We start from the raw sequence: 20,798 nt of genomic DNA, 5'->3' as shown, positions 1-20,798 counted from the left end.
CTATTCCCTGTCACCTCTGGGACAACATTCACGTGGAGCCCCTTTCTGGGCTCTGTGTGGTTCATAGTAGTAGACTTCACAGGGCTAGTAATGCTGTATTCACTCTAGTAGTGAGCAGAATGCGGTGCACAAAGAAAATATTGGCTTCCAAGTAGACAAAGAACAAGGTTTATTGTTAATGATCCAGTCAACAGTTGACACTGGCCAGCAACTACTTGTACTTTGCTGTTTTCTTTTGTGATGTCAGGAGGAGCTAACTCTTGGCTGGTAATTGTCTGTTAGCCCACAAGTCTGAACTGGTGTCTGGGTTGTTGTGGAATGGCTACCATAAACTCAGTGTGTGCTCTGTTCATTGGGCCCCTGGATGTGGCCAACATATAGCTGAGAATATGCTGTGCTAATGCTGAATGGTGAGCATGTGTTCCAGCTGGTGAGCCTCTGGGCGCAGCCACCGTAGAGCCTGCAACAGATACTGGGTCAGTGGTTATTCTCTGAACGATGGGCTGCCAGGAATGGGCTCTGCAAATTCATAGCATAAGCAGATGTTGCCTACTAGTTATTGAGTGGCATCTCATGTAGGCGGGAGAATTTCCATGCAGAGCAAGTATTGTGATTGCAGCACCACAGTCGTATGTGGTGCACTCGGCAGGCGGCAAGACTGCCACCTCATTTGGTGGCTGCGGGAGATACCAAGGACAAGAAACCACCTTGTTTTGGTCATTCTCTGCAAAGTTTGTGTACTTGTGGAGCAAGTGGTGGACATTAGGCTGGTTTTGGTGGATGATTGGAGCCCGACAACCCACTGGACTTGGGTTTATGTTTGGTTGCAGAAATAGTCACCAAACAGCTGTCTCTTCCCCCATAAAGATAAGATGGCGGAGCCATTTCGATAATAGCTGAAGATATTTCTCCCCTTTCCCCTAGAGAGAAATATGGCAGGCTCACTGTGCCACTGGCATGTCATGGTGCTGGTTGCAGAACCATCTTCTCTCTCCCCCCATGGGGAGAGACAGCAGTGTTAACCCGATGCTGGAAAACACAGTGCCAATGGGAGTCCACGTGGGAGAGGTGCCTCCCCTGGACTTAGGTAGGGGATGATGTGGGGGTCTCTTGGCAGCTTATGGTTGAGAGGCAGTGTCTGATGAGCGCGTAGATGGCTGAGGCACAGTTGTGAGCAGTGGAGTGCGGGGAGCTTAACCGAAAAGACAAAACAGGTGTAGCAAATCTCACTGCAGCAAGACCAGTGACATAGAGCCATTGAAGGTGAGAGTGGAGCTGCAAGGAAGGAGCACAGAGGGACAAGAGCATAGCACTGGAGGAATGTGCATAGCATCTGGAGGATCCGATGTGGAGGAGGATGAGAGAAAGAGTGCAGAACACCAGAGGAGTCTGTTATGTGTTACTGGAGCAGCCGATGTGGAGGAACAGGAGGAAGAGTCTGTTGTGCACAAAGCCACCAGACTGTGCATAGGATCACAAAGAGAAGTGGTCCTTGGATAGGGGCTAAGGACTGAAGGCTTCTGTAGGGAGCAAAGGAGACCAGCAGGGCTCAGAGAGGAGTCCAAACCTAGTGCCATTCCAGAAATGGAGAGTTGCAGCAGTGTCATCTGGAGATGGTGGATGCTGGACACACTCCAGGAATGGGGTTGGACACCTCCGGTGCTGTGATGGCAGTTGTTGAAGCTTCAGGAATCCCAGAGAGATGACTAGGTTGAGGCACACATGGTTTGTTACAAAAACAATCCACTGCTAGGTTAGCCATACCTTCTGCAGGTATTGCAAGGAAACCACAATGAGGAGAGCCCCATTGGCATGTTTCACAAACATGGATGTGGATGTAGAAAGAGCACTGAAAAAAAAAAAAATGCACTGTCTACTCAGGGAGCTGTCCAAATTGTCTGAAAACTTCGACATTAATGACAGAGAATGTAACACGGCAAATCTGAAACATTACCATCAATGATGAAAATGTCACCATGCAGCATGGAAATGGCTTTGCCAATAATGGAAATGTACACTGCGGACAAGGAACTTCATTGCCAGTGATAGAAATGTAATGTTGGAAATGTGGGACCTCCTTCTGAACTAGGACAAGGAGCACATTGGTACTCATTAGTCTTCTTATTGGACGCTGTCTAATGATGCACACTTATCTCTTGCGGCATAAAGATCCACTGGAATACAATGTTTCCAACATTCTACTCATGGTGCACAATGTTTTAATGTTGTGTGTTTTGTATGCTGCAAGGAGGGAAGCCTTTGGTCTACTGAGGGACTAGCCCTCAGTTAAGGTGATGATGAAACAATACCAAGAAAATTGTTGACATTTTATGTGGCGTCCTGTGATGGTACCTTGCAGTAACTGCAGCAAAATTGCAAAAAAAAGGAAACAGTCCCAACAAGCAAACCAGCTGTAACCTGTGGTTACTTATAGTTTGGGTACTTGGGTTATACCCGGCTCTGTTTCAAAAGAATAGCTCAATGCAGTCATAGGGTCGAGCCACACACATCTGCTATCATGCCCAACAGCTAATTTGTTGCAAATAATAATCAGTAGCTGTGATCCTGCATTCAGATAGCCTGTGCATTGGCTAGAATTGCGAGTTAATAAAATACACAGAAATACAAAATAAAAGTTAAATGAATAATTTAAATTTAGTAACAAGGGCTCTATTCTAAAGTCTGTAATTGATGTAATTCACAGATAATTATGTTGAATAATGGTTATTTGAGAAAGGACATCTCAAATAAATGGGAAGTGGTCCTATGATTTCATTTAAAATACAGACAAAAATACCCTTATCAAATGCTAAAGTTACACTGAGAGCATTATGAGACTAGTAGCAAAATCCCCAAACTAAATAGCTATCAAATCTATGCAAAAACTACGTCCATTTCACACTCACAATACATGAAACGTACACCAGCTCAAAACAGTTTAGAATCCAACATGATGATTAACAAATTAACACACGCTGTACAAAGAATGGCAACTCATACTCTGTCTATTCTCAGTTCTGTAATTCAAGCAGAAATAGTTAAGAGACCTGGAGCACATTCGGAATTATAAAATCCCTTCAGAAGTATGGCAGTGGCCGTTCACCACCCAGAATCAAACACCCCCACAATCAAACGATGCACGTTACCGCAGGCAGGTCTGTGTTCTTCAAGAACTCAACATAAAGCATCCATAATGGTTCCCTTGAACTCTTCACTGAAAAAGTCCCAGTCTCCGCTTGACTCCTGTAGTGTTCCACTTTTATCTGCTTTTCCATAGACTGAAGGCCATCCCCACCATAAATCATTGTTCTTACATGCCACAAACATGACCACTTTCCTACACTAAACTAATATATTACAACAATATTTAAATAAATGAAATGTTATAAACACTCATTTGGACTAAGATCATGTACAGTACATGTAAGTAATAATTAGTTCGTAAATAAATAACCCAGCATTTTTGGTGCAAGTGTACTCATGATAAATTACAACAGACTGTTGTTAAATATTTTTTAAACAATTATTTATGGTTTCTTGACAGAAGTGTCTTTTTGGTTCTCTTTTCAATTGTGATGTCCGCTAACACATTTGACTGACCACTTTCAAATTAGCACAGTTCTTTTAGTAGCATTTGCAGCCAATGTTTAAATATAGTAACAGTAAACTGTTTATTAAATAAAAACATAAGTATGACAAAATACGAAATACTGATGATGTTTTCATTCACTGTATAAATATGGAGAATACAAACTTCTGACAAACATTCATGTAATAAAAAAAAAAATATATAAAAGACATAATAAATCAATAAATAAAACAGATACTGATATGTAGTTTTCAGAGATGATAGCTATAGTGCAATGATATCATCTGAGATATTATATACTGAAATCACATGAAGTGTTTAAAAGTTATTAATTGAGAGATTCATTGTGAAAATATTTATTCACTGTGAAATAAAGGGCGTACATAAAGTTGAGGAACACTTTCAATTATTTATTGCACAAGAACCAAACATTGTACAGATATCATACATATGTCATTTTGAAGAGAAACCATGAAAGTTTTTTTTCATGTATACTGCCACAGCGTAGTTTGGTAATTTGCCAAAACAAGTGTGCTACAGCTATTCAACGAATGTTTAGAACCAAGTACGATAAGAAGCCACCAACAAGGAAGGCCATTTACCACTGGCACAACAAATTCGTTAAGACGGGTTGCTTGTGCCTGTCAAAGAGAAGTGGACGTCCCAGTGTGAGTGAAGTGAATTTGGAGCATGTACAAAAGACATATCATAAGGAATCCAAAGAAATTGGTGGCAGGTCACTCATGGTTCACACATCGAATGTTTGTAAAAAAAATACTTTCAGAGTTTCTCTTCAAAATGCAATATGTATGATATCTGTACAATGTTTAGTTCTTGTGAAATAAATAATTGAAAGTGTTCCCAGACTTTATGTACACCCTTTATTAACTTGTGTAGCTTTGAAGATACTGAAATACTGTTGTGTCACTGGGTGTGAGATCCCAGATGTGTATTCAGATTTGCATTAATATTTGATTGTAAGTTGTTATAGACCATCAAAGAGCTGTAAGATACAATCTTCAGCTTCTCTTAAAGTCCACCAGTGCTGGTCATTCTGCATTCTGCTAAGTGAGTGACCATTGTCCATCTCCACTATATTGGGATTTACCCACATCTGGTCTTGACCCTGGGCTGTGGCCTGCCCTGAGCTCCAGGCCTGTTAGCATTCAGCTGTACATCAAATACACCTTACTTCATAGCAATTATGGGTGGCTGATTAGCTTGTCTAAATATGCATAACATGACAGTCTGAGCTACTGCCCAGTTTAATGTGTTTTGGTTGGATGACTCATCCTATTCATTCTGTAATCATCCAACCATGTGATTGCCACCTACTGTTTTATTAATACTATTAAAATACGACAACAGTATGCACAGATATGCTAAATTTTGTATGTGAAGTTTTTTATTACTCTGGCTGTAGTTACATAGCCTTTGCTTTTTGTTTTTAAAATAGTGACTACTCTGAAACGCCCACTAAATCACGCAGGGCTAACAGGTAATTAGGACTGTGGAAAGGGCCAAGGGCGTTGCAATTGTATTCATTTCACAATTGTAATTTATTATCATTTAGTTCACAAATACACTTTTGAAAGAATTAAATTTTCTCTGCAGGTGAAGGCCTCCAAACAGATGCTTTAGAATAAGTTCAATTTTGAAAATACATGACACACAGTTAAATTTATGAATTAGATAAATCTTATACATATGTGAGATCAGCATGGAGAGTGTCTGAAGGCCGCTGGATTAAATCTTCAGAAGTCCAAATATGCTATGATGATTACTGAATGTAGAAGGCCACAGTGTTTTAAGATGCTAACAGGGCTTATAGCCCACAAGTTGCACAGGAAAAGATAAACAAATGCAATAAGATGGCTGAAGGCTGCAAAGTTCAAATCTGCAAATTAAGGAAATATATATTGCAACAATCGGTAAAACAATACATTGTTTAAAAATTTCCTTTTTGCAACACCAACGGCGGAAGGTCCACAACAACTTATAAATCTTTCAGAGAAAATTACAATAACCTTCCAAGAGCAGAAGGCGATAATGTTGGAACTTGAAGGAAACTCTGAGAACATGTTTCCAGGGCTGAAAGCCCATAACTAACCTTGCCAAATTAAAAATATAAAATACAGTTAAATTAAAACAACATTAACACTGCCAAAAGGATAATTAAGAGAATGGCACTCATTCACTTAGGCAAGACAGGTGGTGAGTCCAACTACACTTAATTCGCGCGAACCCAACCAAGGGACAGTCATGGACCGACCGACCAACTGCTTGCTTGCCACGATGAAGTACATGAGAATTAAAGGCACCCCAAAAAAAGTTACAAGTATCACTATCCCCAAACAAATGCGTATGTGAACTGAGCTACCAAAACTACAACCATGTTGGGCAACAACAACAGGTGAGGAAAAGCCTGCCTAAAAACTACGTTAGCGGCCAGGGCAGGTAACCAGAATACTAACGGCCACAAGGCAGAAAATCCTGCTGGTGTACTTCACTATGGAAAATTAATTTGATCAATTCCACCTGACGGCGGCTATCTCGAACACTTCACTCCTTGTTGCTCACAGGAAAACCTCCACAACAGCAACACTGGTACAAACAACGTAATGCTCAAAACCACTCAACCTTCACATCCTGGGTTGGTGAACCATGAAGCTCGTAGCAATCGGACAGCTCCACACATGCTCCACACTGTGCAGGGACCACCAGAGGACCCAGATGACTGCACCGCGCGGGGATAACTTCCCTGGTCTGCAGCAACCGACCGACTCCCGCAGAATGCTGACAACATCTAAAATCATTGTTAGTGGAAACAACAGTAACTACACACACAACCTGACAAACTCTTGCACCAAGACCTGAACGATACCCAACAGTAACTAAGCACACACGAAGACAAGTCGGGAGTCGATGCGCACACACACACAGCTAACTCATGAACGATCGGTGAGCCAAAACGCGTTGTCCGGTAGGACAAACGACTGACGATCCACCAAGACTGTGGCCCGACTAAAGTGATGCGTGCCGGCAATGGTCGGCGAGGCATGTCGACGCAGACCTCACAGCTCCAACCTGACTGCACCAGTGACACATTGCGACTTCCCGTGCAGTGTAAATTTTGCACTCAGCAAATCAGAACACATCTGAGTAAAGGAAAATGAGGAAGCTGATACTGAAGTCTAGGAGGCCTTAGGATTGAAGAATGTACCACTCTTCTATGGGCTGCTATCTCACTGCTTAACTAGACCATGCACCAAAGGAAGAAACTGTGGCTGACATTGAGGGACAAGAAGCTGTGGTTAGTGAAGCTAATAGTGATAGTGCAACAATGTAAATTGTCTCACTTACAAGGGCACCAGTCTAGCTCCTTTTACTGTACTACTGTGAGAAGACTCATTTAACCATGGATTCATAGCTGTAACTTCCACCATGAGGTGCAATTTCTGCAGCACGATGGACCAGCATCTGGAGAAGAAGGAAGAAGCAGAGGAAGATGATGAGCTCATTAGAGAGGGGCTGAAGAACAGCCAGAAAAGTTCTGATTCTGCCTGCTAGGCATGCCATGATGCGTCATTGTCCAGCATACATTTTAAATTGTTACAGTTGGTGAACAGAGCACATATTACTCAAAGAGGAGTATTTCCTCCCCAAGATGTAATAATGTTCAAGCTGCTAAATTTATTTCCCCTGAGTGGCTTTCATTCCCCCCCCCCCCTCTACAATGTAATACTATCATTTATTAAATAGTTTTCTGTGTCATATGGCAACACTTCCTTGTAGATGATAAACTGGAATTTCTTGACTAGAAATATGTGTTTGCTGTTTTCCATTTTGTACATTTTGTGGCATATATGCTTACATCAATAGTAGCTTACTATGTTTCAAGATATTACTTTTAGTTAAAACCTACATTTTAATTTTAGGACTACATGATCCTATCTACTGCATTTATTTATCTTCTTTATGCCTATAAAACTGGTGTGTGTATTTGTTTATCTAGAACACCTCCAAAGAAGATTATGCCAAATGTTCTCCATGTAATTGGAAACACACCAATGATCCGTCTGAATAACATTCCAAAGTCTCGTGGCATCAAATGTGAAATGTGTAAGTCTGACTTGAAGAGAAGTAGAGATTAAGTTTTCTTTTATAAGTAAAATAGTAGACAGAATCATAAATTTTTAGATTAATAATCATTCCAGATTGAATTTTAACTGTTAATAATGTGAGTGGTGCAAAACATTTGTCTTCTGCTATATGGTGTGTTATGTATATATTAAGTACAAAAAATGAAACTGGGACAATGAAGTGAATGAGTAAAAGGAAAACAGGGAAGGAGAAGTATATGTTGTTGTTGTTGTGGTCTTCAGTCCAGAGACTGGTTTGATGCAGCCCTCCTTCCTACTCTATCCTGTGCAAGGGTCTTCATCTCTGAGTAACTACTGCAACCTACATCCTTCTGAATCTGCTTAGTGTATTCATCCCTTGGTCTCCCTTTGCGATTTTTACCCTCCACGCTTCCTTCCAATACTAAATTGGTGATCCTATGATGCCTTCTTCTAGTCAAGTTGTGCGCCAAATTACTCTTCTCCTCAGTTCTATTCAGTACCTTCTCATTAGTTACGTGATCCACCCATCTAATCTTCAGCATTCTTCTGTAGCACCACATTTCGAAACCATCTATTGTCTTCTTGTATTTATCGTCCATGTTTCACTTCCACACATGGCTACGCTCCATACAAATACTTTCAGAAAGGATTTCCTGACACTTAAATCTATAGACCGAGCGAGGTGGCGCATTGGTAAGACACTGGACTCGCATTCGGGAGGACGACGGTTCAATCCCGCGTCCGGCCATCCTGATTTAGGTTTTCCATGATTTCCCTAAATAGCTCCAGGCAAATGCCAGGATGGTTCCTTTCAAAGGGCACAGCCGACTTCCTTCCCCGTTCTTCCCTAATTCGATGAGACCGATGACCTCGCTGTCTGGTCTCCTTGCCCAAACAACCCAACCCAACTTAAATCTATACTCGGTGTTGACAAATTTCTCTTCTTGAATAAAGCTTTCCTTGCCAGTGGCAGTCTACATTTTATATCCTCTCCTACTTTGACAGTAATCGGTTATTTTGCTCCCCAAATAGCAAAACTCATCTACTGCTTTAAGTGTCTCATTTCCTAATCTAATTCCCTCACCATCAACTGATTTAATGCGACTATATTTCACTATCCTTGTTTTGTTTTTGTTGATGTTCACCTTATATCTTTCTTTCAAGACACTGTCCATTCTGTTCAGCTGCTCTTCCAGATATTTTGCTGTCTCTGACAGAATTACAATGTCATCGGAAAACCTCAAAGTTTTTATTTCTTCTCCGTGGATTTTAATTTCTACTCTGAATTTTTCTTTTGTTTCCTGTACTGCTTGCTCAATATACAAATTGAATAACATTGGGGAGAGGCTACAACCCTGTCTCACTCCCTTCCCAACCACTGCTTCCATTTCGTGTCCCTCGACTCTTATAACTGCCATCTGGTTTCTGTACAAATTGTAAATAGCCTTTCGCTCCCTGTGTTTTACCCCTGCCACCTTCAGAATCTGAAAGAGGCTGCTCCAGCCAAGATTATCAAATGCTTTCTCTATGTCTACAAATGCTAGAAATGTAGGTTTGCCTTTCCTTAATCTATCTTCTAAGATAAGTGGTAGGGTCAGTATTGCATCACGTGTTTCAACATTCCGACTGAATGCAAACTGATCTTCCCCGAGGTCTGCTTCTGCCAATTTTTCCATTCATCTGTACAGAATTCGTGTCTGTATTTGCAGCCATGACTTATTAAACTGATAGTTTGGTAATTTTCACACCTGTCAACACTTGCTTTCTTTGGGATTGGAATTATTATATTCTCCTTGAAGTTTGAGAGTACTTCGCCTGTCTCATACATCTTGCTCACCAGATGGTAGAGTTTTGTCATGGTTGGCTCTCCCAAGGCTATCAGTAGTTCTAATGGAATGTTGTCTTCGGCCAGGGCCTTGTTTCGACTTAGATCTTTCAGTGTTCTGTCAAATTCTTCACGCAGTATCATATCTCCCATTTCATCTTCATCTACATCCTCTTCCATTTCATTATATTACCCTCAAATACATCACCCTTGTATAGACCCTCTGTATACTCCTTCCACCTTTCCGCTTTCCCTTCTTTGCTTAGAACTGGTTTTCCACATGAGCCCTTGATATTCATACAGGTAGTTCACTTTTCTCCTTATATTTTCCTGTAGGTTGTATCTATCTCACTCCTCGTGATATATGCCTCCACATCCTTACATTTGTCCTCTAGCATTCCCTGTTTAGCCATTTTGCACTTCCTGCCACTCTCATTTTTGAGACATTTGTATTCCTGTGCACCTGCTTCATTTACTGCATTTTTATATTTTCTCCTTTCATCAATTAAATTCAAAATCTCTTCTGTTACCCAGGGATTTCTACTATACCTTGTCTTTTTACCTACTTGATCCTCTGCTGCCTTCACTATAGTATATAACTGTGAGCAATTATTTAATAATAATGCAGGCAGGAGGGGTTGCTTCTGCTGCCCCTTTCATTGCCATTGTAAAGAGTCCATATTTTCTTCAGTGCATATTTTATACTGTTTGTAGTGATTGTCATGCATCAGAGGCATTTATTGCATTTGATTGCTTTGTCAAACAGAGAACATTATAATTATTTAAACCATCTGCTGTCAGTTGCCTGTTCCACCTTCATTTCATTTTTTGATTCTGCACAAGCAACATTTTTTTTCTTCCTTCCCTTCATTCTTTCACAACCTGTAAAGCTAGTGCATGTCTGTGTGTACTAATTTTATTAGTTGTTCAGTCTTATATCTGGAAAAGATGAAAAGTGTTATGAAGATGCTCAGAAGTGGTCATACAAGGGTTACAGAAATATGAATAGAGATTTTGACTTGCAGACAACCATTTTCTATACTCAGTTCAAGAATGAAATAGAAATGTGAGTGAAAAATTCTGATATGATGCACTTTCTCCAGTGCAGAGTCTGGTTAAGAGTTGAGGTTCTTTTTTTGCCACTGATCACAAACATGCTTTGTCATAGGCAAAGAGTACAGCTAGTTTTACACGTTCAGTTCAGTTAAATTGAAAAATTAATTGGCTGACAGCCAATTATATAATTTTATTTTAAAAGTTTTCAATGGCCTTGACTGAGTGGAGAGATGAGAGGTGATGCAGTAAACATTCTGAGAGCATTCACTTTGACTGAATTTCTAGTTTAAGAACAAAATTAAATATACCGGTTGAAAACTGTTAATACTCAGAACAAGGGCTGTGTTCCATATAACCAATCTTAGACACCCTACTTACAGCACTTTTCTTTATATTATAATAATGCTGATGATGCGAGAAGAATGTCCCCATATGAGTAAACCGCATGAAATACGTGAATGGAAGAGTCTGAAAAATGTTTTGGAGAGATAATTGTTACAAACCACACCTCAAATTTTCCACATGTGATAAACAATCTCTGAGATTTTTTTGCATGACTGCATAGTATGTTCTTTTCAGTTAAGAATTAATTCTTTAGGAATTTCTAAAATCCAGTCAAACCTGATAGAAACAGTTGACTTTTTCGTGTTGCAAATCAACTTATTGGCTGGAAACCAACCCAATGCAGTCAAGTGATTATTATTTCTTCAAGGCCAGAGATGTTACGAGATGTTGTATCATCAGTGTAAGCATGGTTGTATCATCAGTATAATAGATGACAGACTCAGATATGTAACAGGACAGATCACTGACCGCCATAATGGAAAAAAAAATGCTGAGGACAGAATCCTATGGTGCACCAATACTACTTTCTCTGAAGAGATAATATCTGTTTTTCTCTGAGACAAATTGTCTACTGTTATTCAAATTGGGAGGAATTGTGGGCAGTATGGCTCATAAATCTCCAGGTTTGTTTGTAAGGTGTCAAAAGGGAAACGTTCCTTACAGCCAATCAAAAACATTAATTTGTTAGGGCTGACTGTTCAGGCTCAAAGTGAGACTCAGAGAAAACAGCTGAAAGACACCAAAGAAAAAAAAAAAAACAAATATTGCCTTTGAAGACTATTTGTTACGAGAAATCATAAGTGTTTTAACCAACTGTAAAAATGAGATGAACAAGAGATCTCTACAACATGAGGTATGGAAACTTTAAGCACTGTTAGGTGAAATAAGATATCAAAACCAGTGTTATTTGTCATGATGTTAACATGCTGGATTGTAGTTTATAACACTAAAAAATAGCGTAAAGAACTCTGTGATGCTTTAGTGTAGGTAAGAGTGCTTAAGAAAACAAAATATGACATATGATAGTAGATAACTTTATGCTTTAGAGGAAACTACAGGAATATTGATTAACCTTCTCTTACTAAAGGAGGTCATATATAACTATTTTTACTATCTAAATTTGTGTGTTTTTGATAGCTACATTACTTGCCTTAGATTTAAAAAAAATTAAAGTTTTTGTGTGAGCCTTTCAATATATATTCTTTTTTTACAGTGGTTAAATGTGAATTTTTTAACCCTGGAGGAAGTGTAAAGGACAGAATAGCTTACAGAATGATAGAAGATGCTGAAAAAAAGGGAATTCTCAAGCCAGGAGATGTTCTTATTGAACCAACATCAGGAAACACTGGTAATTTTTATTATTTCTTTGTAATTATGATCTCTGTTATTTAAAATGAGAGAAGTGAAAGAGTAGTAAACATTCCAGGAACAGGATTCAAGACCCCATCCAGCTATTCAGATTTAAACTTTCCATGGTTTCCCTGAGTCAATTTAAGTGAGTGCCAGGATATTTTTTTTTCAAAAGCCCATGGCCAATTTCTTGTCTAATCATTGTCCACTGTGAACTTGAGTTCTGTCATAAATGACATTGTTATTGGTGCAACATTAATCCTTAGTCTTCCTTTCTTAACGAATAGCTTCATATTTTGAATGTCATTTGTAGGAACCTGAAAATGTGTCATCTGTTTGTAGCAAAATTAGCATCTATGTATGGTGAAAATAGTATTTGTTTTTGACAAAACAAGCATCTATTTTTGTAAATAATTTGATGTGCAAATTTAAAACTTTAGCTCACTATATTCATGAACTCAAAATTGATTACAAAGAAAGAAAAATAATAAAAAACTAAAAATTGAAAAAGCAGTAATCATAGATAAAATAATAATAAAATAGTATAGTACTTATTCTATATAACTAGAGCTTTTTGAGTAGAATATTTACTTCTGCAGAAACTTCAAAAGCTTTTTTTCTGCAGTTGTGTTTCAGTAAATGTTTCTGTTGAGAAGTAACATTATTTTAGCACTGGTGAGCAGAATGCCTCTGATTTTAGGTGTTTCTCGACATTATCTTTCTTTTCTTACAAAATCTGCAGAACACTGATTTCAAATCTGTAGCATGTAAGCCCTGATTAGTATATTGCAGAACCCTCTCATGTGTGTGTAATACATATGTGATAATACTACAGATAGAACTGACAAGGTACTCTAAAGGAGTAGTAGAATCAAGAAATAATTGAAATTTACAGGCAGGCTCTCAACATGGTCATTGTAGTGTGGAGATTGTAACATCGCTGGTCATCGTGAACATAAATAAACAAGAACTTTTCTCCATTAAAAAGAAAATACGTGGAAGTCAAGACATGCCTAAAAAGTTCAGTGGTCTTCTCGTCTAACTTATGACTAATCAATTCTAGTGACTCTCACAGGGTTACCCTTGTAAACAAGGAAACGACGTCAAAACTCACCATGATATCTGAGTCATCCAACCTGAAGCTGTCAAGGCGTTTAATGGAGAATACTACGAACAAACAGAGGGATTCGCCACGGGTAGCCCACTGTCACCGGTGGTAGTGAATTTGTACGTGGATAACTTCGAGGAGGAAGCCCTGTCGTCATCCGAATGGAAACCTACTTGCTCTTTCCGTTACGTGGACGACACGTTCATCATCTGGCCACATGGTATGGATAAACTCCTTGACTTCCTTACACATCTAAACTCCATACACCCCAACATCAAATTCACTATGGAGACTGAAACGGAGGGTCAATTACCTTTCCTTGACGTCTTGGTCAAGAGAAGGGCTGACGGCACCCTAGGTCATGGGGTGTATCGGAAGACAACGCACACTGACCTGTGTTTGCACGCAGACAGCTGCCACCACCCTTCACAGAGGAATGGGGTACTTAAAACTCTAGTACATAGGGCGCGCACTATTTCTGATGCAGAGAGTCTACTCCAGGAATTGGAACATCTGAGAACTGTATTTCGAAAAAATGGGTACTCAGAGTGGCAGATTCTACGTGCTCTCCGCCCAACCACTACAGCACAACCTGTGGAGATGGATGAAATCACGAGGGAGGAGGTAGGCAATGCGTTCATTCCATATACAGGTGCAGTCTCAGGGAAAATCACCTGCATTTTGAAGAAACACTGGGTCGGAACTGTGTTTTGTCCTCCAAATAAAACTTGTGCACTGGTGGGGAGTGTCAAAGATCACCTCGGTTTGAGGAAGGCCGGCATGTACCAGATTCCGTGTCAATGTGGCAAGTCGTATATTGATCAGACAATACATACCGTCGAGGATCGATGCCGTGAACACCAGAGGCACACTTGACTGATGTATCCGAGCAAGTCGGCAGTCGCTGAACATTGTTTATCGGAGAATCATGCTATGGAGTATGAACGCACGAGGATTCTGGTACAGACGTCGAGATACTGGGACAGCGTTGTTAGAGAGACCATAGAAATTTGCACCAATGACGACCTCACAAACCGTGACTGTGGCTATAATCTTAGAAAGGCTTGGGAACCAGCAATTGGGTTAATCAAGAGTAAATCGAGCAAACGTATAGTTGTGACGACCATGGTGGACAGAGCCATCACTCTGACGTCATCTCAGATGCCGTCGCAATCTGTTCCACCGCGTGACCGTGGCGCGGACAGCAGAGGGAGCGCGCCGCAGGTGGAGGGTATTTAAATTGGCCACCGCTGCGACCGAACCCAGTTCCCTCCGAGCAGCCATAGCGTATGGATCTCCATGCCGGCACTTTCGCAGGAGCTCAGTCCGTCAGTTCACCTGATGATAGCAACATGTATGATCGCCGTAATATTGTGCCCATTGGACACTGTAGACCGGCAGTACACCTGTGGTTATTTTGATTATCAAATATGCCGGGAGAAACTCAAGAATCACATCTATATTCATGTTTACCACAAATGTGAATTTTTCAGGTCCACAGTCATTTGCAACACCTGAGGCTGCAACAGATAATCTCACATAAGAGACTCTTAATGTAACATTAGTGGAAGTATATCTTGGAATATGTATGTGAGAAGGAGTTGAACTGAAACAGCAGTGAGAGAATTGATGTAGGAGGAAGGGAGTGGCAGAAATGTAACATGGGCAACATATGTGTAGAAAATAGTGAGGGAGATCACAGTTCCACCGTTTTCCTGAATGAAACTCATGTTTTTAACTCAGTCATTATGTGTTCCTGGCATGGTGCCTATTTCGAGCAGCTATTCACTGGATGACTGTGTATACAGGTAGCAAGGATCAGGATTCTTCCGACCAGGAAACGATTTTCCATTGATCGATGACCCAATCTCAGTGATCCCATACTCACTGTAATCATAATTGATGATGTTGTTGGATCAGTGGGAGAACACACATGGCCCATCTGCTGTGGATTCTCATATTCCACAATTTGTATTGCATGGTGTACTCTGAAACACTTGTGTGTATACCAGGATTGTACCCTGTCATCAGATCTGTCACAGAACTTTGTCTATTCTGCTTTAAGATGGGACAAACCTCTGAACTCCACATTTCTGAGATACTAATTCCTATGTGCTAGGTCGTAACAATCTTAACAATCTACCCTTTGACATAATCATACAATTGGAAATCCAGGATGGAATGTAACAATTTATGAAGAGGATAGTTGCTACTCACCGTATAGCGAAGATGTTGAGTCGCAGATAGACACAACAAAAAGACTGTCACAAAATAAGCTTTTGGCCAACAAGGCCTTTGTCAAAAATAGCTGACAGACACACACCCACACTCATGCAAATGGAACACACACACACACACACACACACACACGCACGCACGTGACCATAGTCTGTGGTAGCCGAAGCGTGTGTGTGTGTGTGTGTGTGTGTGTGTGTGTGGTTCGTCTATTTTTGGCAAAGGCCTTGTTGGCCAAAAGCTTATTTTGTTACAGTCTTCTTGTTGTGCCTATCTGTGACTGCTATATGGTGAGTAGGAACTATCTTTTTTATGATATTGTTATAATAATTTCAAGTATAGCAGATTTTAAACAGACTAAAAATCCAATTTATCAACCCCTCATGGATGCAGCTCCATCAGTTGTTCATGCAGTTTGTTTGGTAGTGGAATATTTCTTTTCCCTTTGAAAAAAACTTCCATATTCTTCCTTAGGAAAATCTCTTTCAACTTAGTGGTCAAATTTCTGACAAATGACAGTGTTACCATTACTTGACAATTCCTTGACAGCAATGCTTTGTGTCAGTAGCTATTCATACATAAATTTTTATTGCAAATTCTGTTTTTAAAAAGTCTTTACTACCAATCAAATGCCATTGTTCTCAAAACAGTTTCATTACTCAAAGAAATTGATATAAATTATGGGATATGCATCAGGCACCAGCATATTATTGACAATGCTTTTAACTGTGGGTAATATAAGTGTTGGTAAGTGAATCGCTTCATTCCGCTATTAATAATGAAGTTTCATGGAAGTAAGGGTGCCTTTGTCAGTGCTGAGAGTAGATTATTCACATAATTTGCTACAATCTTGCCTTTTTCAAACTTAGATTTTAAAGCATGGAAAAATGAAATAAACTGACTCACTTTGTTAGACGGCAGTTTTCCTCAGTGACCACTTCCTCTAGAATGTTCTGCAGCTTCACTTGAAAATGATTTTTCACAAGTGAACACAAAGGAAGTTGTCCATTTGAATCCATATTTTAAGTCGTGTTTGAATATGTATGACACTTTTATTTCTTAGCCACTATGAGAAAATATGCTTCAAAGTGTGTTGGTTATACCGCTAATGGGATGTCAAATATTTTCACTGGACTCCACCAAATATGGGCCCAACATACCACAATACACATGCTGCCTCAGTAGTGCAAGTACTGGGGATTTGCTGCTGCTAAAGAAATGGACACTGTTAAATTGGTTTTCATGACTTCTTTGTTACAGCTTTGTCTTAGTCCCAGCTACTCCACTTTGTGCACTCATACAACATCCTAGACAGAACACTTGCTGATGTTACAGCAGCTTGTGGAAGATGAAGTATTAACTGTTAGAAAATTGGGCCTGCTGGTGTAGCAGTAAAGTGTATGCTTACAAACTGAGAGGTTGCAGGATCCAATTCCGGCCAGATCATGGGAATTTTCAGTCTACCTTTAAACTGGCCTTCAACTCTCAATCATGTGAAGAGTTGCCAGTAATAATACATGGTTTAGATTCCATGCTAAACTGTAGCTTCCATTTTTCTGGTTGAACAACTGGAGTATATTAAGGACGGGCAACTCATCGAAGTGGCATTCAATTGAAAGACTGACACTTGGCTATTGACCAACATGAAATAAATGTTAGAAAAATAAAAAGCATTTAGTACTTGTACATCTTAAAAGCTATATTGGTCTCATTTTTAAACCAGCTGGCAATAGAAATATCACTTTAATCAATGTTACAAGGTGTACAACTTTGGCTCCACCTTTTTTCCCCAACATTTGAGGCTTTAATGAAACAAATTGGTTACACATGTATCATTCAAAGTATTTTCCATCACTGGCCACTACTTTCTCCCATCTTTCAGGCAGTGTACGAATCCTGTGTCGAAAAAATTGTTAATCTTTTGAAGCGATCCACAAATTGATCCAATTTGTGACTTCTTCATGAGATCGGAACTGTTGGTCAGCCAGGCCATGCACCATTGATATAAACAGGTGATAGTCAGAGGGTGAAATGTCTGGAGAATATGGCGTGTGGGGTAGGACTTCCCATTTTAATGTTTCCAAGTATGTTTTGATCTCTGTTGCAACGTGGGGTTGAGCGTTGTCATGCTGCAAAATCACTTTATCATGCCTCTCGCTGTACTGCGGCTGTTTGTCTTGTAATGCTCCGCTCAAACGCATTAATTGTGTTCGATAACAAGCACCTGTGAGTGTTTCACTAGGTTTTAACAGCTCATAGTACATGATGCCGAGGTGGTCCCACCAAATGCAGAGCATGAACTTGGAGCCATGAATATTTGGTTTGGCCATTGATGTGGAAGCATTGCCGGTATATCCCCATGATTTTTTGAATTTAGGGTTATCATAATGAACCCATTTTTCATCCCCAGTCACAATGCGATGCAGAAATCCCTTCCGTTGTTGCTTCTGAAGCAGCTGTTCACAGACACCATTCAACGTCTCTTGATTTCAGCTCACACAAGGCCCAAGTTCCTTCTTTCTGAATCATGCCCATAGCCTTGAAACATTTTGGAATGGCTTGCTGTGTCACTCCCCCTAATCATGCCAATTCGTCTTGAGTTTGACCGAGTCTTCACTCAGCAGTGTCTCCATCTCTGCATCTTCAAAAAAATTGTTCAAATGGCTCTAAGCACTATGGGACAACATCTAATTTCATCAGTCCCCTAGACTTAGAGCTACTTAAACCTAACTAAGCTAAGGACATCACACACATCCATGCCCAAGGCAGGATTCGAACCTGTGACCACAGCAGCAGTGTGTTTCCGTACTGAAGCTCCTAGAACCGCTCAGCTACAGCAGCCGGCTTCTCTATCTTCGAAAACATTCTGTCTTCCACCACTATGCCAGTCTACAACATTAAAATCACTGTTCTTGAAATGTTGAAACCACTCACAATATGTGCTTTCACTAATAGCGTCCTTACCATATATACTTGAGAGCATTCGATGAGACTCAGCTGCTGTTTTTTTCATATTGAAACCAAACAGTAACATCTCCCACAAATGACTAGAATTAGGCTCGTAAACTGACATTTTCAATCAAGAACAACTTTATGATGCGGACACCAATTGACTAATGTCTGAATGAGTTTATGTTGACCGTTGTCCAAGCTAACTGCCTGACATCTGCGATCTGTTTCTTTCAACCGCTACTTACCGTTGTCACTGTACACCTTGTGTTAGTGTCAGGTGTATTGCATTACCGTACATACACCTACGAAATTAAATTCATGTTAATTTTTGTCTGTTAATAGCTATGAACATGACTAATGAAAACACAGAATGCCTATACCAAAGCTCCCTTTTCACTGCTATGCCACCCTCCACTGCCCTCCTACCACCACCACCCAATTTAGTTCCACAATCCCCTTGAGAAGTGAAAACTTCACCTCAGAGGCAGTAATGCCTCAATACAGAATTACCATTCCAGCACTTTAATTCATTTACTGTTATACACTGTAACATGGCTTGCGGAGTAGGTATGTAAATGCAGATGTGGAATATAACAAAAAAGAACAGAGATATGATGGAATATTCTTCACAAGAAATTACATTTGCATTCTCAGACTTAAGTAGTATTATTAATGAAAATTTACTTTTGAAGTGGTAGATTTCTATGGCTAAGAGGTGTTTACATAACAGATTTTATTAGTTTCCCAATTGTATAAATATGATTAGCATATGGTCTGTTTGAAAAGTGATTTACTTTTCTTCTAGTGGGGTGTCATTATTACCATTTATTGATAGACTTCTCAGTAACTTACAATTAATACTCTGTCGTCTCCATTATGCACCAGATTTATTTAATTCATGTTGTTCAACAAGATGTGTAGATACTCCAGTGGTAATAGTCTTCTTATTTAAAAATGTCTGATGAGTTGTTTCTGTGACAGTGTGATTAAGAAAACCACAAAAATTGAATGTTGAAATTTTTTGTCAGCTTGGGAACTGGCTCAGGAGATTATTGTGTGCAGGATTATTCAGTGCAATAAGAACCTGTTACAGCTGTGATAGTCGACTCGGGTGGTTGGGGGTGATCAGTTAGTGATGTTTCAAGCGATGATACCAAACAAGACCTGAATATAAATACTGAATCAAAGCTGTCATATGACATACTGATGCCTATATGTTGTGACATATTTAGTTTTAGCTATACAGCACTGAAAAATAGGAAGCAGCCACTTTTTGAGATGCACAGATTGGGATGCTTGTAATGTATTGTGACTAAAAAAGGCTTCTGGAATTTCCAGCCACACCAGTTTACAGAATATCTGTGAGATTTTGAGAAGAATTAGGCCATTTTAATACAGACTGTGTTATACTTGTGATATGTGTACATAAGTGATCTACACTTTATTAAACTATGATAGAAATGAAGTCACTGAATTTTTAAAATTTTCTAAAGTTTCATGTCGGATACTGTGAACAGTTGTATAAGATTGTGACACTTTGAATTTGTTTGCAGGAATTGGTTTGGCAATGGCATCAGCTGTAAAAGGTTATCGGTGCATAATAGTAATGCCTGAAAAAATGTCAAATGAAAAAGTGGATGCCTTGAGAGCTCTTGGTGCAGAAATTATAAGAACTCCAACAGCTGCATCTTTTGACTCACCTGAGGGTCTGATTGCTGTTGCACAAAGACTGAATAAAGAAATACCAAATTCTATTATTTTGGATCAGGTGAGGAAAAAAAAAATAAAGCAATTTGGATTCTGTTTGAGAGTTATAATCCTTCTCCTTTTTTTTTTTTTTTTTTTTTTTTTAGCTGCTACTGAGCACTATGCTATGAAATGAGATAGCTGTTGTGACTGACAATTTGCAATTTTTCACAAACACAACTTTGATTGATGTAAGTTCACAAGGTTGATGACTGAACAACAAATGAAAGGTAACAACAATGATGCCAGTAAAAGTCTCCTAATTGAGGCAAACAAAATTTCACTTTTGATTTTCCACAAAGGTTCGTGGTAACAAACCACACACACACACACACACACACACACACACACACACGCACACGCACACGCACTAGTAACAGTCCAATTCAGAGACAAAGACATAATCTTCAGTGGTCGCAGTACACAAAGTCGGCGTCCAGCATGTACTGAACTTTGGGGCTGGTTCTA

At 39.6% G+C, this 20,798-nt stretch overlaps 1 protein-coding gene across 2 annotated transcripts in view; it reads left to right on the top strand.

The window, feature by feature from the left end:
• LOC124546690 (cystathionine beta-synthase) overlaps nucleotides 1-20,798 on the top strand; it is a 167,003-nt gene that overhangs the window by 85,927 nt on the left and 60,278 nt on the right. For both annotated transcript variants that reach the window (XM_047125056.1, XM_047125057.1), the window contains exons 3-5: nucleotides 7,605-7,711; nucleotides 12,153-12,287; nucleotides 20,138-20,352. In XM_047125056.1, the coding sequence (XP_046981012.1) occupies nucleotides 7,605-7,711; nucleotides 12,153-12,287; nucleotides 20,138-20,352 (457 nt within the window). The remainder of the gene's footprint in view (nucleotides 1-7,604; nucleotides 7,712-12,152; nucleotides 12,288-20,137; nucleotides 20,353-20,798) is intronic.

Source organism: Schistocerca americana, chromosome 1 (assembly GCF_021461395.2).
Source record: "Schistocerca americana isolate TAMUIC-IGC-003095 chromosome 1, iqSchAmer2.1, whole genome shotgun sequence".
NCBI classification, from domain to species: Eukaryota; Metazoa; Arthropoda; class Insecta; order Orthoptera; family Acrididae; genus Schistocerca; species Schistocerca americana.
This window is presented reverse-complemented; position numbering and strand designations above follow the sequence as displayed.